The 18,405-nt window shown below is 30.4% G+C and overlaps 1 protein-coding gene and 2 pseudogenes across 2 annotated transcripts; 2 read left to right on the top strand and 1 right to left on the bottom strand.

Annotated features, from left to right (window-relative positions):
• The first annotated feature begins 38 nt into the window (after positions 1-38).
• On the top strand, positions 39-1,989 carry LOC111028186. 2 transcript variants are annotated; one of them, XM_022306741.1, is made up of 4 exons: positions 39-745; positions 844-982; positions 1,088-1,295; positions 1,380-1,989. In XM_022306741.1, the coding sequence occupies exons 2-4, from the start codon at positions 922-924 to the stop codon at positions 1,786-1,788; spliced, it is 678 nt and encodes a 225-aa protein (XP_022162433.1). In that variant the 5' UTR covers positions 39-745; positions 844-921; the 3' UTR covers positions 1,789-1,989. The 2 variants fall into 2 exon arrangements, with proteins under 2 accessions (XP_022162433.1, XP_022162425.1); XM_022306733.1 differs by lacking the exon at positions 39-745 and having other exon boundaries at positions 781-982.
• A 12,156-nt stretch (positions 1,990-14,145) lies between these two features.
• Positions 14,146-15,689, top strand: LOC111028199 (annotated as a pseudogene).
• Positions 15,690-16,006: 317 nt separating this feature from the next.
• On the bottom strand, positions 16,007-17,392 carry LOC111028145 (annotated as a pseudogene).
• Positions 17,393-18,405: the final 1,013 nt, after the last annotated feature.

Here is an 18,405-nt window from a genome sequence, read left to right on the forward strand (position 1 = left end):
CACGATTTAAGATAGTATGGTTGCCCATCGACTACAGTAAAATGGCTTATCCGACGACCGTCAATATGAATCTACCAATCAGCTGTTTTTAATACTATAGCGCTTTTAGCGGAGAAAATTAAGACTATGCAGACTACTTTTACCGCCTAAAATTGTATACTTGAATTATACTCAGATGGCAGAACTGATATTATATAAATATAATAATACTTTAAACAGTCTAAACGTCTTATTAATTATCATTTGATATAGCAGAGACTTAGAGGTTTTTTATATGTTGTGTACTGTGTTTGTGTTGTGATTCATGTGTAGTACATAGGTAGGCACCTTAGGTACCTACCTAAGTACCACTTAATTGTTATGTTATATTATGTTGCTAACTAAAGTATGGTATTGGTATTAATTTGTATGAAGTTTAGGACCAACACTTGATAATGGGTCCCTAATTTATAGTAGTTGTGCTATTTTTTTGAAATTAAATGTTTACTAAAATATATTCAAAATTATTGTATATAATATTTAATATTTTAATTAATAGGTGTTGAAAGAAGCATTAGATTGGATAAACAGTTGGGAATCAAATTTAAATAATAATTATATTGGAAAAAATGATTTTTTAACTTCAAACACTGTCGATGGTTTAAAAATCACTTTAAAATCTACACTAGATGTAGTTAATTATCTACTGAATGACAAAAATTTTGCATATGTATTGACATCTAAATTTAACCAAGATTGTTTGGAAGTAAATATAATTAAAATTTTAAAAAAAATATAATGGGCATACTTACATAATCTTCATTCTAAATAATGTTTTCATTAAAACTAATATTTATTTTACAGAAATTTTTTGGAATTGTACGACAAGTGGCTGGTCCAAACGACCATCCTTCTTGTCCTTCTTTCCTCCAACTTTATAGAATGCTTTCAGTATTTTCATTGATTAAGCCCCCTAAAAGCGGTAATTGTATGATATTTGAAGGTAAATTTTATCAAAATTCAAAATAAAAACTAATTAAATAGACTAATATAATAATATATGTATGTAATTACATTGTACCTATTATATAAATATAAATATTTTTAGATAATGCTCCTATAATAACAATAGCAGATTTAAAACAGATTTCTAAAGACCCTGCAAACACTTCAATAAGAGAAGAAAAAATTGAGAAGCTAAAAGAAAAATTGAATACTATTTCAGATGAAGGATATTGGGATGTCGATGAAATTTTTCAAGAACACGATTATTCTGATTCTACTGTTTTTGACTGTATAGTATATTATTTAGCAGGGTATGTTTTTATATAAGTAAAAAACAAACTTTAAATAAATAGTTATTTATTAACATAGTACTAATATTTAGTTTAATTTTTTAGATATATGGCCAAGCGATTAACTGCAAAGACTAAATGCCAAGTATGTGCATCTAGTTTCAAAAATCTGAATACGACAGCTTACGGTACTAATGCAGATTTAGTAATGGCTAAAAGTAGGGGATATCTATCTCATCCTAACAGCAATCTATTCAGAATAATAAAATCTCTTGAATTGTCCTTCACTAAATTTAAAGACTCTCAAAATGTATTTGAAGAGGCATTTGAAGATTTTTTAAAAAAGAAAATTTCTTTTAGATTTGATTGTGAAGAACACAAACAAACTGTATTATCCGATATTTATACACATTACCTTATAATGAGAATGAGACAATACACATACATTCAAAATCAAAATAATAAAAAACTAAACACCACTAAAAAGAAATTGTCGAAATTAGTGACCACATAGATATATAATAATATGTTAATTATAGGTACACTAATATATTATTATTATTAAAAATTTTTGTTAACTTTATTATTTGTGAATTGTGATTGTGTTCCGTATGATTTAAACAGTCGCGCAAATTACGAGTTAACGACACTATTTTGCTCACTTGGAGCGCTGCTATATTAAAAAAAGTGAGATTCACTGTACTGGCTTTCTTATCACAAGTCGATGGGCAACCATACTATCTTAAATCGTGGTACGGAAATATAGAGAAATAATTAGGTGAAAGAGATTAGATTAATACATTATTATTGTGAACATTATACTTGTATTGTGATTGTTATATTACCAGCGATAATATGAAGGCAAAAATACATAAAATAACTTAATAGAAAATTTCATATGGGAGTTTTGTAACAATTATTTTAGCCCGCACAATAATTCATAATTATGAAAAAATACCTAAATTGTGTTTTTTTGGAGTCAACTCGAAATACTTCACGAACCGTTGGAGATATGAAAAAATTTAATAAAATAAAAGTTATAGAAAATTTAATTTACTTAAAAATATGTAATATTAAAAATATCGATATTTCTAAAGGTTAACGAAATATTTATGAAAATGTTAAAAATTTTCGTAAATATTGAAAAAAGTAGTAAGTTCAAACTGAAATCACAAGTCGGCACAGGTTAACCTTATCTGATCGAACCAAAACTTTTTGTAGTTCATTTTTATACCAAACAATTTATGATATTTTTTTCCCATCATCTATAACTAAGGAACACCCTAATGAATACCAAGGACAAAACAACGGATAGTATTATGGTTTGATTTTTATTAAAAAAAAAAAAAAAAACAGTGAAACAGCTTAGAACATCGGTAGTAAATCCATGTTGTGTGTGGAAACAAACGTCACCGCTTCTGACCGATCACCTGAAACACGTTATACAGAACCGTTATAGTATTGTTAAGAACAACTGATTACTATTAGTTATATTATTCTATAGTTCTTGTAGTATAAATGTAATAATATTGTAAACTGATACGTGTGTGACACAGGCGAGTAGGACTCCATTCTCCATACGACTGGTCTAAGGAATCTGCTGAATAAACCCTTTTTGAACGGGCGACCAGCTCGTATGCGGGGCTCGCACACGTAGTAGTCAGTGTTGGTGTTACAACAGACCATTACAGACCATTTTTCAGAGTATTTTATTATAATTAAACGTCATTACAATTAAATAAAGAATATTATTTTGAGCCAAAGTAATTTAAACTCGTTTTATTTTATTTGTGTGGAATCGCTATGTGGTGCGTCCATAACAGTATAAACTACGATCATATCAAATAAATTACCTACCACACATTCTACAGTTTGAAATAATCAAAATTTGAATGGTATACGTTGACTTCTTCACAAATATCGCATTAGACATGTACATATACATGTATAGGAGGTCAGGTTTCTTAACGCGATTGCGCAGCGTACGAACCGATTTCGAGTGAAAACTGCACACGTACGTCTTTTAAAAGAAGTTAACTACGCGATTCGGGCACAAACGGTGTACGAAAAGGCGAAACCGTTCGAGAAAAAACGAAAAAAGAGAGAAATACGTGCGACGTATGGCGAGCGAGCGGCATCGTTTTCGATCGAGATTGCGACCGCCGCGGACTTAATACGAAAGAAACCCGAACACGCACGGACTTAAGACTTTTCGGTGAACGCGAATTACATACAAACGGAGCCCAAAAAGGGTCAAAATTGGAAAAAACCCGGTAACAAAGCCCAAAATTTTGACGGATTTCGAAAAAATACTAATATTCGATAGAAAACCGCGGTCGTGATAGCAGAAACGTGATAGCAGCGGCGGCGGCGAAAAGCCGGCGTTCCGATTGGATCTTCAATATTCTACATATACATATTGGAAAATCTAATTTTTCGATTGGACGCGCTCAGAAATAACCTAGGGAGTAAAACCTCAACTGCTTAGCGTTTTATAATATAAGAGAAGACTAGCTCTTCGAGTCGCTGGGGGAGACCCCCCACACCCCCCGTGTTAGCTGAAAGTGGGTACCGATTGCGGAGACTGAGTAGTTGAAACTATAAAAATCGCGTTTGTAGGTGGGCCAGAAAATGTCAGAGAAGGTGATAGGCGCTCTCAAGGTGTCGTTTCGAAGGCGGGAACATTTGAATGTCGAGTTGAAGACTCTGGAAATTAGCGGATAAACTGCCTCGATACATCCAGTCTTGTTTTTGAAATGCGAAACCAAAAGCTTGAGTCGGAGCACTGTATTTGTGTTTCTAGCAAGTCAGTCACGTCAAGGTGAAAATCGATTAAAATACAATTCAGAAATCTAAGTAAGGTAGCAATCAGACTGCGTCGCATAGCCGACAATACGGGCCTGCATTGGTCTCTCGGTGTAACTCGCTCCGTCAGTAATGAATGCCTTTGTGCTATTCGCTGATGGTGAATACCGATATCTGGACATCTCTCACGTCATTGGAAATCGGAGATTGGACATACTTGATACTTTATACGATCCAGTCCTGTGCTTATATGAAAGTCAAAAATCGTTAATCTTAAAGATTTATTTTAATGTCTAGCAAGTCAGTCACGTCCAGTGGAAATAGATTCACCTTCAACTTGGTCATCGACTATGTCGGATAGCGGACAATGTGAGTCGGCATGTCAGGTATGCGAACACAGTGGTTGGCAGCTGTAAGTGAATATAGTATTTTCAAAAGCCTAAAGAACATAATACATTAGGCCAGTGGGATCATACTCGCTTGATGCACTGGTTCTTACAATTCAAATTCAAAACTACCCTGGATCCACAGTGTTTAACTTTCTAAGCTAGGTCTCGACTTAACGATACTTATTAATTCTGATTTCACATTTTTCAAGCTTAATTGACTAATACTACATCGATATACTATTATATTATTAGTTAACAACATTGACTGACCTACTCACCTTACTTGCCTTACATTAAAATTTAATTGGGGGATTACTTCGGTAGTATAGTAACAGTGGCTGTAAATACAGGCTGATTCGATCGACGTCGATAAACGTTTAACTTCAAATCTATTCTACAATTGAATATCTAACTACCAACATGAGCAACCAATGATGACAACGAGTAGCTATTCTGTAGGACAACTTTGTGACTCCCGAGTACAAACTAAAAACCCAAAGTAATGTAGTGTAATTTATTGAATTTAAAAAAAGAAACATTTATAAATTCATAATATATATATATATTATATAGTATACCTATGTAATATAAAAGGTAATTACAGTGCCTTTTCAGTAGATTTTGTTAAGAAATAAAAGATTATTACTACTGGTATACACTAATATACATTCAAATACAAAAAGCCAATTATACAATATAGTGGGTACATGAGTACATTATTAAACATATTATGAGGTATTGTTTTATTTATGTCTATATAAGTTAGTTATCAAAAATAAAGAAATGCACACGACATTAGTATGTGTTATTAATACAGACACAGAAGTTAGAGTTTAGTTACAGCTGAACCTTCAGTATACCTCAATGTAGATATGCAGCTAGGGTAAAAAGAATAGCTATGAATATCAATTAATATATTGTTTTTATTTATTATAAATTGTTCACAATTGTATGATATATTGCCTTATTTTTTTAACATTAAATGAAAATTCAATAATAATAACACACAACAGTATTGTGTGTATAGACTGTTTGAATGAAATGTATTAAAAATTACTTTAAACTATAATATAGTGCATAAAGTTAATAACGGTAATCATCAACATGTCGGTAGCATACATTATGCGAATACACTGCAAAGTCTGAAATATCTTGTTAAAAATTATACTAATATGGACATAATGTGGACTACACATTGACACAATATAATGAATTATGAAATATAGTTAAAGAGTAGATATCTATGTTATTATGTATTAATGTACCACGTAACGGAGTATACATTGAACTATATAAATACAGTTGAACGTTGCTCATTAGAAGAAAATTCAATATAATATTTGTGTCCAACAATTCTCAAATCTATAATATTGTAACAGTATTTATTATGTCATGTCTGTGAGTAAATTCAAACAACAGAAATGTGTGTTCGCCTAGCAACGTCTAGTTAATGTCGGTTTAATTTATTAAATAAAAATAAACAGTTTATTTAAAGAAAACAGCTCTGTCGACGCATAATAAATGTTATTAGACCCAAAATTGTTTTTTGTGCGTTAAGCTCAGTTTCAGCTGTACTGTCAGTATGCCTAAACGTAGACATTTTGCCACAATATCTTTGAGACAATGTTGTGTCTGAAACTATATTTCTGAGACAATTTTGTGTTTGAAACTATTTTTAGGTATTTTTAGGTGTAGTTGTATTTTTAGTTGTCTAAGTAAATAGTTACAGACAGCTTAAGTGTCTCAGAGATATAGTTTAAGACTTGTTGACGAATTATTGTTAAAATGAGTTTAAAAGATAAATTGAACGAGGTAGCTCGTTATATTAAGACCGACCGAATATCTTGATTTAAATTTTGACAATGTTTCGGTTTCTGACAATTGTGTAACTAATATTTGCAATATAATTTTTAAGAATGATAATGATCACAAGTTAAGAAAAGGAATAGTGAATGCTATGAATAGAAAAAATTCATCTCTTCATAAGTGCTTTAAAACTATGAACTGTAATGATGTAGTGAATACATCAGAAATAAATAATGATACAATAATAAAATGTATTGAAAATTGTAACTATACGTCTAGTGATTTCTTAAATTACAATAGCCAAATTTTAAAGACATATGTAAGCACATTAAAGTCGCTGCAAATAGTGTTAACCGTTATAAAGAGTATAGAAAATGTAACAAACACTTTAATATGAATTCAAATACTGGTTATTTTAATGAAAATTGCACTTCATATTCTGATCACACAGAGCCTGAACTTGTGCAAAAAGACTATGTTTCACTTGAATATACGAATGTGTCGCCCCAAAGTGATTATAGTTGGATGATAAGAGATCCACTAATACCTAGCAGTACTCCAATTCTACCAGAAAACCAAAGAGTTGAATCTGATCTTGTTACACCAACTAAATTAGAATGCATAAGAAATGTTGGACTTGTGCCAAGTCCCCTTAGAAATGCGTATTTTAAGAAAACTCCGGTTAAGTCTGGTGATGTGGTGCCTTTAGAAACAAAAAAATGTTTTCCAAAACAATACGAAAGCGATGAATGTCAGTTTTTTGAAGGAAGTTTCAAATTTTCAAATGAAGAGTGGTCTCATATGTTGTATACACTTGTTGATGGTAAAACAATTTTGGATAAGACAAAATATCCTATTATGTGCAGAAAGCGCATAAGAACTGTGAACAATACATGTGTTATTAACGCGAAAAGGGTCAAGATATTTTATCAACCATTGCAATGTGTACATGTATTGTAATCACGGGGGATGTAAGACTTTTAGAATTAAAGTCCAGCCTGAAAATGGAATGTTTGTGGCAAATGTGTATAGTTCTGGTTTAAATTACCATCACAACCCAGATGACAATGGTCTCACAAACCACGTAATAGGGTTTCAGCGAGACTTGACCAAAGAAACGCTAAAAAAAACTAAAGCGTTTTCCTTCAGGTCAGAAACTATTGACAAGGCATCACCCACTCAGTTGAATTGTGGCAATTTGCAAGGCATTAAATCAGATGATATCGTCAGGAAAATCAGATCAGAGGCCTTGACTGCCGATGATTACGATAAAGATGATTTTCATGATATTTTATTGATGTGTAACAATAAAGAAAACAACTTTGTACAGCATGCCGGTATGCCGTGCACTCATTGCTATAGTAAAGAACAGTTGGACATACTAAAGAACCTGATTAAAAATCAAAAGTCAGTAACTGGTTACTTGGATGCAATTGGTACAGTAGTCAGGAAAATCGACAAGAACAGCAAAAGAGTTCTTTACTATACTCTAGTCGTGAATGTCCCATTGCCTAGAAAGAAACTCAAGTGTCACGTGTCCCGTTGTTGAGATGACCAGTTCATCACACGACATAGTTGCAATTTCACAATGGTTGACCGCTTTTAAAGCATTCGTTTTGAAACACAAACTGACTTGGCCGGTATTCTCAAATATAGTGACGGATTTCAGTTTTGCTCAAATGAATGGCTTGTGTATAGGATGGTGTGGTTTTCATTCCATATTCGATTACCTTAACTGGTGTTACAGAGTATTGGTTGAAAACAATGATGGGTCTAATGTCACGATCATAAACATCTGTGCGAATCATTACACCAAAATCATAGTAAACCATGTGTATTCATGTTTTCAATCTGAGACAAACGACAGTAAGACTTTAAAAAAAATGAAAAGAAATAATCTTATTGATTGGATATGTTTACTGTTTAATGCAAAGAGTTTGGAAGATGTCGAAAATTGGTTCAAAATATTTTCAGTAATATTGTTGTCTCCACGTAGTACAGAAAAAACCCAAAACGCCATAAGTACGATGAGAGACAAGTGTAATGTTAACCAACAATTGTCAAATGAATCGAACAATGATCACAAAGATTTTTCAGAAGAAATAAATAAATTTCTATGTAAATCCGACACGAGTAATTCAATGATGTACTGTAGATTTCAGTCTATCAAAGAACATGTTAAATCTGAAGTCTTAAATTGTGCCGTAAATAATGAAAACATAATTATTAATGAGTATTATGATGAATCATATTTACAAGAGTTTATAGTCAAGTGTGTACCTTTCTTAGCATTGTGGACACCTATTATGAATAATAAAGTCAACAATGGCATTCAAATCCGCCAGAGTAATGCTACCGTTGAGTCTTGGTATAAAACTGTAAAAGTTGACGTACTTGATGGCGACCGAAGGTGGAAATGCGGTCGGTTTTTAAGACTTATGAGAGAGCGTGTACTGAATGTTCATAAACAAATAAAGTACAATATCAGGAAAAAAAAAATGCACTCGTGCGCTTGATTTTGACATTATGTCTCAACAGAGTACTATTAAAGGAAAATTTGGGAAAAGAAAAATCTCAGAAATTTCTAGCCGTAAACATTTGGAGGCAATAGAGAGTTGGGGTAAAAAAGAGAAACAACAAAACACCTCCAACCCACCATGTACCTTCCTTTCAAAGCCCTGTCGTTAAAAATCCCAAAGTCTTTGACCACTACAGTAGATGAAAATAACATTTTGCCCAAAGTGGTCAATGGTGTTGAAAGTGTTGTGGTTACAGAAAGTGACAATGAGACCAGGTTTAATGTTGATGATGCTATTAACGATGTGGTTGTCCTCGAATTGAGTAAGCCGTTGTCGGATAATTGTTTAATGAAATCGGTTTCGACACCTGGCAGTCATAAATCTCCGTTTCGACAATCAGTGCAATCTATAGATTTACACAAAATATGCTCCCTAAAGATTTAACGTACTATAAACCAATTAAGATGCCAAAAAATAAAAATTATATAGTTGTAAAATACAGTTACTTATTATCTAGGTATAAAAATTGTAACATCTTGGACAACCTGTATTTCCCAGATTTTGATACATTGTCTGGAGAAAAGTGGCTATTGGGAAAAAGAGATATTGGGGAAATGCCTAACAAAATTACTTTCAATCAGAGCAGTATGGTTATTCTGCCATGGTTAATTATTAATCATTGGATTATAGTCTTTATAAATTTCAACACCAAAGAGTGTTTTAATATGGACCCGATGATGCCGTAAGATACAAAGAGTCGAATTTCAAATTATCGTTTTAATAGAGTATTTCAAATATTGAAAACATGTCATTTACGGTGACGGCACACATGAATGTCCATCGTTAACACCGATTCCATGCCCTTTGGAAAATGTTCCAAGACAAAATGATGCATTTAGTTGTGGAGTTTATATCATATATTACGCATTTAAATTTATGGACAATTCCAAGTTCAGTTTAGAGTTTGATCCTAACACTTATAGAGAATATTTAAAGGCCTATCTATTAGAAAACTCTGAAGACATGACAAACATATGCTTATACTGTAACTGGCATTCAGATAAGCACCGTTGTCAACCGGCTGATGAATATGTAGAATGGGTGTCGTGTTCTCGATGCTGTCGCTGGATAGCCATTAATTGCATCCCTAAAGAAGACAGAATTGTTAATTATGATATTAATGATTTCTTCGGTTTGTTTTGTCAGAAATGATAGAATTAAAATAGTATAGCAATCATTAGACTATAGAGTTAAAGCAAGCTACAAATTGCACATCAAAATTGAAATTAAGTTACTTTTTAATGAACATAGGTTCAAAACTCAATTTGTAACCACACCAGAAATGCATTTAATATATTATTTGACTTTAAATTAAATTTATACATGCATAACTGACAGTCCGCAGTCTGATTAAAAGTGGGACGGAATTTTGTGTTTTACAAAGGTATTTAATTTATATTTAATGTAAGAGAAGAATTACTTACTTCATATATATAAAAAAAAAGGATATTCATATAAGCAATCCATTCATTATAAAAGTCAGATTTGTATCTTCATCGTAGATTTTGATCTCAAGTTGTTAGTTCACGACATTTCACTCCATACCATATTTATACAGCAACCAATTTTCCAAAGCAATATTGTTGTGTGGAAAAAAATATATAAATTTGTATAACTGTAAATTAATAAAATGAATACACTAGTAATTATTATGATATGAGAACTTACTAATTCAAGCTGTATGTGCTGGGTGTATTGTTCTTTGTGTTGACATAAGATAGCAATAATTTGCATTACTAAAAAAATACAGAATTGTTAATTATGATATTAATGATTTCTTCTGTTTATTTTGTCAGAAAAGAGGGAATTACAGTGATATATAAAAATGTAATGCATTGAGTTTACGTAGATGAACAAATTTATTATTAACAAACATTAAAACGATCATTATAAAAATATGCTATTGATAACTAATATAAGAATTGAATGCAAACTAAGAATAGTAATTTACCAAATATGAACTAGTTTGCTTATAAATTATACCTAACGGACCGATTATAATATAACTACATTAAAAACAAGTACTATTTATAATTAAATATTGAATTTTATATTCTATTGGTATGAAACTCATTAATAAATAAGACCTGTTGATATCCATTCATAAAATTATTACTAACCACGAGCCATAGCTGTATTTGAAAAAAAAAACCTTATTACTTCCCTGAATTTTCTTGAATGTGGAGCATTGTGTAATGCCAGTAGTCTTTTAAATGCCCAGGTTAATTGATAAGGAATATCTCAAAAAATAACAGTTTCTTTTATTTTGCGTTTTCATTTCTTAGCTGTCCGCACCAGCGTACGATTTCCCCACGAATTTAAAAGAATAACCACTCTAAACGAATCGACAATGCAATACTTTGGTATATTATAAATTATAATATAATATATTATTATAATCCACAATATAAATCATGGAGACACTCTCGTGTATCAAACACGACGTACTTCGTGATAAGTCGTGATAGGAACAAGTAACTAGTATAGATAATATACCTGTATGGATAGTACATAAATTGGGTTGCTTGACTGTTACCACGGTCTTAGAAGGTAAGGTCGGACTACTCATCCCCCCCCCCCCCCCCGTCAGTACACTAACAATGTTCCGCTTATTTGCGCGAAAACGTTTTAAATTTCCACATTTTCAAAAAGCGCTGCTGGTTAGACGTTTTTAAGGTTAGGAATTTATTGTAGTGATGGGTTATCAAAATACCGCCAAATGTTTCAGGGATTTGAATTTGAATAATAATGTAAATATGGTAATATTATTTTATCATTATTCATTATGTATTGTTCTATGGTTGTACCACGGATATTTACGAATATTAGTATTATTTTTTATGGGTTATACACACACATGTTTTTAAAATAAACAAAATTTATGATATATGAAATTGCGTTTTTATTTTTTTTATTAAACTCCTAAGTCCTAATTCATTATAATTTGAGATTGGTTATTGTATAAAATAATTTATATCAACAATGCCAAACAAAATTTGTTGGCTTGATTGTAACAAAAAAAACTATCGGTATTTGTCACACCAAAAGATCCACATTTAAAAGCAAAATGATTGGATGCACTAAATATTGAACACTTAGACACAAATGATGTTATTTGTGAACAACATTTTCTAGTTGATTCAATTAAAAAAGAAAATAATATAGTAGATAAATTAGGAAATATTGTATGCTCAGTAAGTAAAATAACAATAACAATTAGTATTATAATATTTTTATTTTACTAATTTAATCTCTCAAATTATCGACTTTTATTTAAATGTAAAGTAAATTTTTGATGTAATTATAATATTACATTTATTAATAAAATATGTACACTACATTAGTACGGCCTCGCTTAACCAAATGCAGTACCATTTTCGGCTCGAAAACGTTTGAAATTTTCAGAAAATAAGGTACCTTTAACATGTGATGGTGATAAAGAAGTACATTTTTATTTTTTAAATAATTAATAATATACATATGACGAGTGAAGTTTTTAATGAAACAGCCGCTCGGTCGAACCGTACGTTGCTCATGTTGGTTATTAGATATTTAATTTAGCAAACAGATGTAATATTTTTTGAATGTTGTATTGTATTAAACGATATGTGTTATTTATTAGTGAAAAAATAATCTACACATACTGCTGTAATTAAATCAAATTAATTATTGGTATGCGTTGAATCAAATCATCAAATAGGTTATTCACACAGTAATGCATATACTTGTGTGAAGTTGGGGGACCAAAGCTAGGGGACTATTTATCGGGTTAGGTTAGCTACTATATATATGTAATATGTATATGTAGTTTTCTTGTTTTGAAATTTGTTTAAAATATTGCAAAAAATTAATACGTGTTACCGAATGTAAAGGTTAGTACAGGTATGTAATTATATTATGATCGTAAGTAATTATATTATACATAACATGTATGTTTTAAGAAATTGATATGTATTGAATTTATTGTAGTCTTTTCATGTTTACTTATTATTACTCACATCATTATGTATGTAACGACATTGTCATAAACAATCGACACACCAAGCTCTTACTAAAACTCTTAGCTGTAATAGTTAAATGTACTGCAATACTCATGAAAAATGTCCATCTAATCCGTGCATTCAAACTACTTATATTTTGAATATTATTTAAATGCTGATTAAACGTCCGGAATCGACTTACACAGGCAGCTAGTAATAACATTTACAATTACAATTTATTTAAGGGAACATGACATTTTAGAAGATAGGTTGAAAACGGTGATATAAAAACAATTATTATGTAGTAGCAGAAAAAATTGAAAAAACAGTTTTTTGAATTTATGAATCTCGAGCACTTGAACAGTTTCTGAATGTTGCGTTTTACATATTATATATATATTACACACGGAATTATCACAATTTTTGTAAAAATCGCATATGCACTTTTTTATTACATATTATAATAATATATATATATATATATAGAAATACGGAATAACTCGGGAAAATAATATATTCGAAAATATTCACGCCAATCGTCGTTAACGAAAAGGAAGATAAGCCAGTGGCGACGTGAAAATAAATAGGGAACGCGCGAGAAGTAATCGGTCGTCATGGAAGAAACGCAGAGTGCCGTCAGCGCCCCACGCGGATCTCATACGCGTTATTATACGAATATAAGGTGACACCACTTGCAAATATTCCGGTCGCAAATTATCTCGGCAGTTTGGTGTCTCCGGCAGGTTGCGCCACCATTCGCCCGAAGGCCGGTTTTTATATTGTGAATACATTGTTTTTAATGTAAAATATCAAAAATTATAAGAATTTTTGTTGTTTTTTGTATTATTACTTCAAAATTTTAAACAATAACCACGTAAGAATTATTTTATAATAATTATTCTATTCAATTAGGTAACATTTAAAATAGTTTCGATTAAGGAAGTTTTATTATATAGTTATATATTTTCTTCTCTACACCGTGGTTTTATTATATGAGACGGAATAACTCGGGAAAATAATCCGTATGTTCCTAAATTCTTCAACTAATCTTGTGGATTGTTCAGTGGATTGGTAATAATTTAGGAACGCTTTTTTTTTGTTAATACGCTGAAACATGTTGGTTAATTCTTTTCACCGCACTAACCAAAATTATTATCATTGTCTTATCAATTGTGTGGTTGTATTATTGTTATATCATATTTTATAGTTTTAATGTTTTATATCAAAATATTCATTTTTGATTTGAGTGTGTACCAAGTTGAATCTTTTAATAATTTGTAGGTGATCAAATTCTTAAATAATGAATAATAATTTAGTATTATTATTTAGTTTAAATCACCTACAAAATATAAATAAATCTTTAGATAAACAGAAAAAGCTGTTAATTCGAAAAATTCGAAAGCCCGTATCTCAAATTTCATGTCAGTCACAAGTTTTTACGATGACATTGATTTTAAAAGTCATTTCAGACTCACGAGAAATTCAGTTGAGGTAATTAAATTATGTTTACTATTTATTATTATTTTTATATAATTTGTCATACAGGTTTTAATGTGTAAAATGCAACATTTGTATAAATCTTACAATATAAAAGCAGGAAGACCTGGGATTGATTTTCAGAAAGCTACTTTAATGACTATTTGGTACTTAAGTAGCACTGAGACATTTCGTTAATTAACAACAATGATTTATTTTGGTAGGTAGTATTTAATAATATTTATACCATTTTACAGTCAAGTTAGTGATCGTTTCTGGTTAAATAGAAGGAATGCGTGTCGTACTATACATAAATATATACGTGCACTGTCAAACCTTCTTGATGAATTCATAATATGGCCTAGAGGAAGTTTAGACACAAGTAGATCATGATTTTGTGTAATCATTAACATAATTTAATTCAACTGTTTTTGTTTAAGAAACTGTACAAGATTTTAAAAACTTACGAATGAATTATGTATCAAATACTATTGGATGTATCGATGGCTGCCATATTCAGCAAAAACTAAAAGGAGTGACTACACCAACCTCAAAATTTTCCAGTCAATTGTTCTACTGGTATAAACTATTAATTATAAATTATATTTAAGAAAAAAACCTAATAATTTATTTTTAAATTCTTAGGCTGTTTATAATGCTCATTTAGATTTTATCTACATATTTTCTGAGTGGCCCGGGAGTTCACATGATGCAAGTTTTTGAAAATTCTTTATTAGGAAAAACTTTAATAAACAATCCTTAAGAAATGATTTCTAAAAAACTTCATATTCTTGGTGATTCTGCGTTTCCATTACTTGAGAACCTTTTAGTTCCATGCAAGGCTACCCACATATTGTCAGATAGAGAAAAATTATTTAATTAAAGATTAAGTTCAACTAGAGTGGTTATTGAACAAGCTTTTGGATTGTTACTAGGGCGTTTTCGAAGACTCAAGTAATTATTTTTAATTTAATATAGTTTATTATAAGTTTATTATGTAGTTTATTTAGTTTATTATGATATTAAATATAATAAGGTACCAGAAGAAAACTAAAAACATTACTCAATTTTTTGTCACTAGAATCAGTCAGTTGAATCAATGAGTCTTATTGTGACTGGTGATTGTATTTTACATAATTTGGCTCTTAATAACAATGACTTATTTGAAATTGAAAATAATGAACAAGACTTTGACATTCAAACTGACGAATTTCATCAAAATGAAGGTGTTCCAATAGCAGTCACACAAAGAAATGGTATAGACAAAAGAAATGAATTGTCTCTTAGGTAATTTATAAAAAAACTGAAGACTATTTAATTTATTTGTATACTTTTTTCTAACACAAATATTTCTACTCTTTTGTTGTAGATTTTATGAAGATTGAGATTACCTACTTTTAAATATAAATTTAAAACCTGGGTATTTATATATTATACATCATGGAAACCAATTATTTTCCTAAATATAATAATAAGAATAAATAATTTATATTATACTGTATTTTATGTAATCATACAACAAATATAAATAAATCAAAATACAAAATACAAAATAATTCATTTATTACTGAGTAAATATTTAAAAAAAAAGAAAAACAAATGACTGAAAAAATTCTTAATATCAAATAGTAAGAAACTACATAACAAAATATAAATTGCTTAATTTGTTTTATTAAATTACAATAACTATTATACATTTATACAAGTTTATTCATTTTATCGAGTTTTGCTGTTTCTATTTTTATTAACGTATCCATGAAATTTTCTAGTTTTTTTTTGGAAATCATCTCTAGACTTTTGGTCTTCTTTCATTTCTTCTAGTAATGTTTCCTGGAAAGTTTTTTTTTTCTTTTTCTTGGTTCTTTTAGTTCATCATCTGAACTGTCTTCAATACGTATTGTCGATTTCGAAGGTTGAAGAGACCTAGATGTGACAAATCCAGGAGGTGTATCATATTTTGAATTTTTAGTGTTTGGAAGAGTACTTTGCTTGGGTTTAACAGAGTCTTTTTCACCAAAATATTTTTTCATCAAGCTATTATTCCCAATTAATACAACCTTCTCCGAATTTGTTAGCTCTACGAATATTGTCCCTTAATGTTGACATTAGGTTTCTAAATTTAATGTTGCAATTCAATCCTGAAACAGCAATTCCACTTTCATTTAATTTGCTTGATATTTTATCCCAAATTTTGTGGTTTTTTTGTTGCTATTAAAGTCTTGTTCTGCATCCCCTCTGTTTTCTATAAGTAATTTTATAGCTCTTGCTATCCAAACTTTAGTGTCTTGTACTTTATTAACTATATCTTCAGAGGATTGATTTAAATCTAGTCATATATCATAATTTGATGATGCTTCTACTGTAAATAATTTAATTTTACATTCATCAGAATTTGTGTACTTAACAAGAGTTGTACTTTGTAACTATCTGCTATGGACGGACTCTGTTAGTTTTTATTATTTATAAATAATTAATTTTACTAACTACGAATTGCTAACTCTACCTAACCCTTGAATACGTGTCTATTTTGTAGTTTAAGGAATAAGGGAACTATGATAATTGATAACTTTTTATACGATAGGAATGACTCTCTTACCTTGATTTTTATTCGTTAGTTCATCCCATACGATGTGAACTTTCCATACGAACTTCTTTTTGAATTTCACTGACACGTTAACCCGATTGAAATCGACAAGAGATAATACACGACACTCTTGCGATCCGGCCGATGGACCAATGTTACGCTGGTTAATAAATTTAACGCCTTTATTTTTAGTGGACTGTAAATATTTTCTTTAATTTTACACGATATTCATATTATATGCTAGACACAGTGCTCACGTCCGACTAACAGCAGTGCGGAGAGGAGATACCGATCGAGTGACAATTACCATTAATAATAATAATAATAATAAATTGATAACAACAATAGGTACTCATTAAAGTGCGTTAACATAAATAATATAATATATAATAAGCATACGCGACAATATATATATTACTTAACCTAACCTACATTTACCATATATTTATGAACTGACTTGGTCAAAGTCAAAGTAACATATAGTTAACTTTAAATGCATATTTATTTATTTATTATAATTAACTTATGCCCAATTGAGATATTTAAACATACAATTGGTAAAAAATAAAAAATGTCAGGCTTTAGTAAAGTAATATTCAGTGTAAAGCCGCTTTACACTGAATATTAGTTTAATAAATGTAATATTTTGTCTGATTATATTAAAAACTAATTCAAAATCAATATAATCTAGTATCACTTTGAAGAGGATGGTGGTAAAAATATTTAAATATACAATTTACTTCAAAGACTCAAAATGTTTGAGCCGCCACTGACTTTAAGACTTTTTAAGACAATTATAGTGGATACAATTAGTGTAAAACAAAATATAGAATAGAGTTATAGAATAGATAAAATTGATAAGTACTTGATATGTTGGATTCCGATTTTTCATTTTTTTTTTAAATAGGTTTGAATATTTTTTAAATGAATTCATATTCAATTTTCCTAAAACAGGAAATTAAACTAATTTTCCTTTAGTTAATTTTTAACTTCATTTTCCTTTAGTTATGAAGACAGAATTGTAGATGATGGATTTTAATTTACACAAAACCAAATAATAGAAATAGGTACAGAATAAACAAAGGAAAAAATAATTTTATATCAGAGTTATCAGAAATTAATATTTGGCGTGTAAATTCTTATCAAATCCATCGGGTTTAATTTCTGTCCATCCGTAAAATAGCAGATTGCTGATAAGTTAATCAGCTTTATTACCTCCCCTCCAACGGATTGGCCATCTGCTGAATTTAGGAACACTCGGAATGTATTCGAAAATATTCACGTCAATCGTCGATAGCCAAAAGGGGGATGAGCGAACGCGCGAGAAGTGTTATGATTGGTCGTCATGGAAGAAACGCAGAGTGCCGTCAGCGCTCCGCGCGGATATCATACGCGTTATTAGCGTTAAAGATTTGTGATGAGGCGCTCTGGAGGTGTCGCTTCGAAGGCGGGAACGTTTGAAAGTCTCGAAATATGTGATTGAACGGTCCAGTCTTGTGCTTTTACGAAAGT

Source organism: Myzus persicae, unplaced genomic scaffold (genome assembly GCF_001856785.1).
Source record: "Myzus persicae strain clone G006 unplaced genomic scaffold, MPER_G0061.0, whole genome shotgun sequence".
In the NCBI taxonomy this organism is placed as follows: Eukaryota; Metazoa; Arthropoda; class Insecta; order Hemiptera; family Aphididae; genus Myzus; species Myzus persicae.

Excerpts from the sequence above, each read along its gene's own strand:
- LOC111028186 (XM_022306733.1), top strand. The coding sequence starts at position 811 with ATGTTTTCATTAAAACTAATATTTATTTTACAGAAATTTTTTGGAATT. Across the intron at positions 983-1,087 it reads TAATTGTATGATATTTGAAG|ATAATGCTCCTATAATAACA; the intron begins GTAAATTTTATC and ends AAATATTTTTAG. Across the intron at positions 1,296-1,379 it reads ATAGTATATTATTTAGCAGG|ATATATGGCCAAGCGATTAA; the intron begins GTATGTTTTTAT and ends TTAATTTTTTAG.